General features: G+C 52.9%; 1 protein-coding gene across 1 annotated transcript in view; it reads right to left on the reverse strand.

Annotated features, from left to right (window-relative positions):
- Window positions 1–7,020: 7,020 nt before the first annotated feature.
- Window positions 7,021–7,467, reverse strand: part of LOC113490533 (PHD finger protein 7-like) — a 5,742-nt gene continuing 5,295 nt past the window's right edge. Inside the window, exon 11 of the mRNA XM_026867059.1 lies at window positions 7,021–7,328. Coding sequence (XP_026722860.1) covers window positions 7,021–7,328 — 308 coding nt within the window. The remainder of the gene's footprint in view (window positions 7,329–7,467) is intronic.

The following is a 7,467-nucleotide window of genomic DNA, read 5'->3' on the forward strand; positions in this document are numbered from 1 at the left end:
TGCTGTCTCCTGTTCAGCTGCTTGTCAATTGGAACCCCCAGACCCTTCTCCCCCAGACAGCTCCAGCCACCCCTCCCCGAGCCTGTAGCCATGCAGGGGGTGGTTGTGGCCCAAGGGCAGGACCTGGCACTTGCCCTGGTTGAAGCTCATCCCGTTGACATTGGCCACCGATCCAATCTATCCAGGTCTCTCTGCAGAGCCTCCCTGTCCTCATGCAGATCGACACTCCCGCTTCACTTAGTGTCACCTGCAAACTCACTGATGATCCACTGTGTGTCCTTGTCGAGATCATCAATAAAGATGTTGAACAGAAATGGCCCCAACACCGAGCCCTGAGGTCACCACTTGTGACCGGCCGCCAGCTGGATTTACCTCCACTGACCACCACTCTCTTGGACCGGCCATCCAGCCAGGGCTTGACCCAGCAGACCGTTTGCTCCTCCAGGCCATGGGCACACTTTTTCTATGAGAATTCTATGGGGAACTGTGTCGAAAATCCAGGTAGACAAAATCCAAAGCTTTTCCCTCGTCCAATAATCGGGTCATCTTGTCATAGAAGGCGATCAGGTTTGTCAGGCAGGACCTGCCTTTCATAACCCCATGCTGACTGAGCCTGATCCCCTGCCTGTCCATTATACGACTTGTAATGGCACCTGAGATGACCTGATCTTTGACCTTCCCTGGCACCGAGGGCACACTGACAGGTCTATATTTTCTTGGATCCTCCTTTCTGCCTCTCTTGTAGATGGGTGTCACATTTGCCACTCTCCAGCCCAATGGGACCTCCCCAGTCAGCCATGACTCCAGGTAAATCATGGACAGCAGCTTGGCGAGCACATCTGCCGACTCCCTCAGCACCATTGGGTGTAACCCACCCGCTCCCACAGAAGTGGTGCAGCAGGTCTCTGCCCACCTCCTGTTCAACTGTGCTGACCTCAGCCTGCTTCCCCTCCCATCTCCCAGCTCCTGAGGCTGGGGGTCCAGGGAACAGCCAGTTCCACTGCTACAGACTGAGGCAAAGTAGGCGTTGAGCACCTCAGCCTTTTCCTCATTCTCAGTTACCATGTTTCCTTCTGCATCCAGGAAAGGAGGGAGATTTTCCCTTATCCTCCTTTTGCTGTTAACGAACTTTTAGAAACATTTTTTGTCATCCCTTACTGCTGTAGCCAGGTTGAGCTCTAGCTGCACTAAATGCCACAAGTGGTCCTTCCCTCCAACTGCTCCAGGACAAGAGAAAAAAGCCCAAACACCCTGATGTGCTTTACCTGGCCCACAACAGCTTGGTTGGCATTTGCAGGTTCTGGCATCACTTGGCAGCTCCATTTCTAGTGGGATGGGTCTCCTTGGCTCCTGTCTTCACAGCACATTGGTCATCCAAAGCCCCATCAAGGTCTCCTGCAGGGCACTTGAAACACCAACATCTGGCTCTGTGACCTGAAGCAAAGGAGAGGAAGATTAAAAACCCAACAGCTCTAAGTGGGACACAGGATAGGGACAAACCCAGGCCGTGACATGCATTTCAGCCTCAGCCCACAGGAGCCCCTGGCACAGTCACAGCAGCTACAAAGCACCACAGCGTGTTCAGAAGCAGTGCTGGGAAAGGAGCAGCTTGCTTTCTTTATGCCTTGTGAAGCACTGAAGGGACAAGATGGTCTCCTGTCACTGCCAGCCCAGCGGGTACAGCTCCCTGCAGCACACGGGCTGTGCCAAGAGGTGCTGGGGCAGCCTGAAGGCACCAGCTCTGCTGGGCGAGGAATTTACAGTGTGAGCAGGCATCAACAATAAAGGCAAAGTGGAATGTGGCTTTACCTGCTCTGGGCAGTTGCTTTCACAGGCTTAATACAACCATGCCACAGACACAATTGCAGTGAGCCAGCAGTGTGCCCAGGGGGCCAAGAAGGCCAATGGCATCCTGGCTTGTGTCAGCACTGGCGTGGCCAGCAGGGACAGGGAAGGGATCTGAGCCCTGGGCTCGGCACTGGGGAGGCCGCCCCTCGATGAGTGGGTTCAGTTTTGGGCCCCTCACCCCAAAAAGGCCATTGAGTGACTCGAGCGTGGCCAGAGAAGGGCAACGGAGCTGGGGCAGGGTCTGGAGCACAGGTCTGCTGGGGAGCGGCTGGGGGAACTGGGGGGGTTCAGTCTGGAGAAGAGGAGGCTGAGGGGAGACCTCCTGGCCCTCTGCAACTCCCTGCCAGGAGGGGGCAGAGAGGGGGGATGAGTCTCTGGAGCCAAGGAGCCAGCGCCAGGCCCCGAGGGAATGGCCTCAAGCTGCCCAGGGCAGGGTCAGGCTGGCTCTGAGGAAGGATTTCTGTGCAGAAGGGGCTGTTGGGCGTTGGAATGGGCTGCCCAGGGCAGGGGGGGAGTCCCCGGGATCCCTGGAGGGGTTGAAGAGTCGGGCTGAGCCAGCGCTGAGGGATCTGGGGGAGTTGGGAACGGTCAGGGGGAGGGTCATGGTGTCACTGGAGGAGCTTCAAGGGCTTTTCCCACCGAGATGCATATAAACCTAAAGACAGTACTTAGGACTACAAGTAGCTCCTGAGTCACCATAGACCAAGAAGACAAAGCTACAAATTTTGTGGTGAAAGGGGAAAAAAGATTTATGCATGGTACGAGGCACAGATGGATAAGGGTAGGAGAGAGGTGCAGGAAAGCAGAAGACAGCACTGAGCCCAAAGTCACGTGTCAGAGTACCCTGTCTGAGGACACTACCAGTGCTTTGTGACTGGAAACACTCAACAGACTTAGGATGGGTTTGTTTGGAGTTGTGCTGCTGCCAAAAATCCTGTAACAATTTGGACAGACGAGTTTCAGTTTCCTCTCTGTAGATACAGGCTGGAAGTTTCTTGCTGCGTTGCCACTTCAGGTCTCCTCTACTGTTTGCTGCAGCCGTCTGCCATCACTCAGCCCTGTGCGACCACTTCAAACGTTTCTGCGAGAAGGAACCCACGTACTTGAGCAGAAATCAAGGCCACAGGACCATGACTCACCATCAGGGGCTCGATAAAGCTGTGTAACACAGGACCGTGAGCAACTGCAGTAAAGCAAAAGCAGAAGCTAGGCGGCAGTGTTGGCACAGGCTCTAGGGCGCAGGCAAGCTACTGCTCCTATTTCACACAGTGAGCTCCAACTGTGGCTCCTCTATTGACAGGAATCAGTTCTGGACCTCCTTTCTCATCAGCTGAAAATGGTTTAGCACCTCTGAAACTTCAGCCTCAGAGGAGGTACTCAGAGTTCATGGCGGAGAGCAAGAGCCAAAAAGACTCAGAGTTCCCAAGGCAAAAAGACCATACCCTTTTCTTTAAGAGTAAAAAGGTGGTTTTCCCCCTCTAAGTCCCATTTCTGCATGTCACTAGATTGTCTGATTCCACAGTGACACACCACCAAAGGAGCTTGTCACTAAGAGGAAGTTGCAGTTGTTGAAATGGCTCTTTACATGCAAGTGAGATCAAAAGAGAGGTGCTGGGCTCTGCCACAGATACTGGAAGAGACGAATGGTTAAAATGAGAAAGAACTTCAAAGACCATGTGTTGCCCCAAGCAGCCTGTAATGAATTTTCTTGTGGTTCACTGACCCTGGTTTGCTTTTAACGGTTCATTTGGCAAGTTGTTGCTGCAGCAATTTCTAATAATAATCTTCCCCTAATAATTACAAGAATCTTTTAACCAGGTACAGCTTTGTGACTATACAGAGCTGCTCTGAAAGTGAATTTTGGACTTGGTAAGACAGAAAAACATCTGCAGGAAGTTCCTTTAGTTCCTCCCCCCATGGCGCACATCACACAGAGAAACAGGAGGACAACAGTCACTCCGAGGAAAAGCAGAAGGAATTTTCTTCCACTCAGATGAGGATTATTTTGAAACTATAACAGCAGCTGAGGGCACAACACTTCCAGCAGACAGGGACAGCATTTACTTCCTTCACACTTTGGGTGTTACTGATCATAGCCAATACGGCAATATATTTCTTCCCAACCTACTAGTTTTGTGGGAGAGTTTTTTCCCAGCCCTCTGTTCCAAATGATATTTTGACTCTATCCTTGTGCTATGCTGATTCAAGTAGAAAAGTTAACAAAATGATTAAAATAATGAAGTGATGAACAGTAATTAGCTATATATATTTTTCATCATGAACCAAAAGCTCAGTGACTGCAATAAAGCCCAAAAGGAAAAAATCTTATCTTTTTTTCATCAGTTGCAGTCATCCTGCTATCACTCCACCTTTCTGTAGAGGCTCTCAAGCACAGGAGAACACACACTGCCTTCTGTGTTGTCATTTTTCAGATGGAGCTGTGGGTGGACAAGACATTCCACAGCAGGTAGGAATGCCTAATGCAAGGAGGAGAAATTTGTAGTGCAGGAAAAGGGAAAGAAACTGAAAAGGAGACTTCCCCTAGGAGATTAAATCCCAGGTCCGTACAAACAACTCACCATGACTAGGGGCAAATAATCCTATCCAAGTCAATAAAAGCAATGCCATTGAAAAAATCATACTCTGCGTAACCTGTATCAGGCTTCAGGTCAGTGGCAGACAGGAGCTTGTACAACTTTGATAGTTTTTCCCAGGGATTTCAGTGGGACTGTTCACATATTAAAGCACACGCTCAACTGCCAGAATCTGGACACACAGCCGGTCAATCCCGTCCGGCTGCAAACGAGCTCCAGACTAAAGTCCTTGCAGGGCTGCTATTTATTAATCAGTATTTGTGCGTCTCTCTGCGGTACTTTCTTACGGTGTATCTTAAGACCCAACCCCTAGCCCTGTGTGCAGGCCCAGGCCCAGGGCTGAGCTCTCCCCGAGCACCGTGTCTCTGCAGGAGGGGCTGGCACCGTCCCCGGCCACCCTGCCCCCAGCAGCGGCCCAGCCCCTGGCAGCCGGCAGAGAGCAGCTGGGCTCTGAGTGCACCAAACCCCTGCAAGCTGGGGGTTTACAGCATTTGTATTCCAAAGGACTCTGGACACATACGGTATGAAATTCACAACCGAATGCACTTGTCCATTATCATCCCATCACTGATTAAAGAAGAAAGTGCATGACTTCACATCAGCCACCTCTGCCCTGGTAATGCTGAGCTCTCCTCTGCACAGAGAGGAGCCCTTTGGGTATTTCACCTCAACAGAACTCAACTAAGCAGTTAACAGTTCAGTCCTTGTTTCCATCTCTGTGCAGACAGACGGCACCTATTAGGAGTTATATGCCAACCTAAAAGGTGGTCAGTTAAACTATTAGCTTTGCTTCAGGCATGCAGCATCCAGCCACAGCCTACACATTTTGTCAACGGCAACCAGGAGGGTTTTGCCTCAGTAGAGAACTGAGAGATTTGGTCTAGTGGTGAAAGTGTCAGCTTCATAATAAACCCCTCCACAACTGCAGGCCTTGATCCAAAGCATGGAGCAGGCAAGGACTTCCAGGAGGTCTGTCAGCACTGCTGTGTTGGGGGCATGTGTCATCCCAACACTCAGATAGCCAAGCTTTTGTGGGGGTGCAAAAGATAGCATGCATCCCATGGAGTTTACAGTCTTATGTAGAACTGCTGCCACTATAAGAACTATCCCCAAGCAGGAGCTGAGGAGAGAAAAGCTGTTAAGAAAGTTGGCTGAGCTCACAAGCCAGCTGACAGACAGCAATAGCCTGAAGTCCTCCTGAGGGCCCCATGCCAGAGCCTCTTTCCAGGCTAGACAGGGGTTTAAAGAGCCTTTAAAAAAACCAGCTAGGATTTACTTTTTACTAAAGCCTTCTGAAACTACTAAAACAGCCACAGCCATTATGGGAATGGTGGGCTACAAATGGATGACAGTGGAAGAGTGTAGAAAGTAACAAAAAAACCCCTGCAGTGTCACAGCAGACTGCTCCAGATTGACAGGTGATGAGTCTGAGGTTTAAAAACTTGAGGCAACAGTTATTTGATGGCTCCCATTGCAACAAACTGAAGGAGCAAAGAAATAAATTTGTTCCCTTGAAATCTAGTCATCTGCCTCTACCTGCAGAAGAGCTTTTTGCACTACGTGTGTCCAGGATACAAAAGCTCGGGATCACACCGTCCAGCTCTCGCAGGAGTGGGCCCAGCAGAGGTGGAGCAGGATAAGCTGATCACAGCTTAGGTCAGTTTTGCTCCTGAACCAGCAGTCTGTAGCAGGAGAGTCGTCCTGCTGGCCCAAGACCAGTATAAACATTTTCCTCAAAACCACTGACACATTTTCCTTTCTCTCAAGAACTTCTGCAGACATTTTTTACAACTGACAGCTCACCTGCACTTCACGGAGTAAGGGGCGAACATCACCTTTTGCACATACTAGTTCTGCACTCCTGTTGAGCAGGCTGCGAATCCTGGGTGGTTACTGCAGCCACTGACATTTCTGTCAGTCCCTGGTCTCTCCAGGTGCTCTCTCAATGACTCTCCCTTTCTCCCTCCAATTGGTCCCCCATTCCCGGCAGGGGGAAGGGTGAGCGACTGCCTGCGTGGGGTTTGGCTGCCGGGCGAGTTCGGAGCACGACAAGGGGCTGAGCAAGCGCAGAGCCCCAGGTTTGCTCTTGGGCCGAACAGGCTGCCCAGGGCTGGTGAAAACATTCCTTCCTAGAGCTTCTGTGTGGCCTGAGCTGATGGTGTGTTGGATGGGTCTGGGACAGCAGCAATCAGGATGGGCAACAGGTCCTGGAACTGGGCAGCAGGAATGCCCTGCGGCTACTGGCGCAAGACCGCCTACAGCAATCTCCATGTCACAGCTCCGGCTATGACACCGGTCGGAGCTTGTAAAGAAAAGTAGCTTTGCCCCTAGTGTGAACCTTCCCCGGGGAGACTGAGCCGGCTTGCGGGGTCGGCGAGGCCCGAAGCACACGGCCATGGCGCTGGGCAGCCGGCCAAGGCCAGCCGGCAAGGAGGGAGGGCTGGGCAAGGGGCTGCCAGGCCCCGGGGGAAGAAACCCTCTGGGCCCGGCCCCTAACGCTGCCCCTGGAGAAAGGGAGAGGAGGAGGAAGCCAAGAAATGAGCGTGGAATCTCCCAGGGCAGAGATCGACAGACAACTTTATTGTGCCATTGGAGGGGGATCAGGACCAGCATGTGGGGACGGCACACGGCTGGTCTCGTGTCTGCGTCCGGGCCGGCTGTAAGGATTCTGGGCCCGACGTTCCAGGCGGGAGCTGTCCCTCCTCCGCACGGGCCCACGGCGGCTGGAGCTGCTGCCCTCGAGCGCTGGAGAGGGGCAGGACTCCGCTGGCAGCTGGCTGGCGGGGCTGGGGCTGCTGCTCTGCGGCACTGGGGAGCCCTGGGATGAGCCCGGTCCTGACGGGCTCCCCGTGCCAGAGCCAGCGAGCTCCGAGCAGTCACTGGAGGCTGTAAGGGGAAGCAGGAAGGTCAGGGGCACAGAGGCCACTGTGGAGAGGCCAGAGCGGTGCCCCCAGCCCTCCTGGGGCAGAGAGGCTCTGCCAAGCCCAGCCTGGGCCCCCGCTGCCAGGCCTTGCCTGGGCCCTGG

This window comes from Athene cunicularia, unplaced genomic scaffold (assembly GCF_003259725.1).
Source record: "Athene cunicularia isolate RWA unplaced genomic scaffold, athCun1 SCF_124, whole genome shotgun sequence".
NCBI lineage: Eukaryota > Metazoa > Chordata > Aves > Strigiformes > Strigidae > Athene > Athene cunicularia.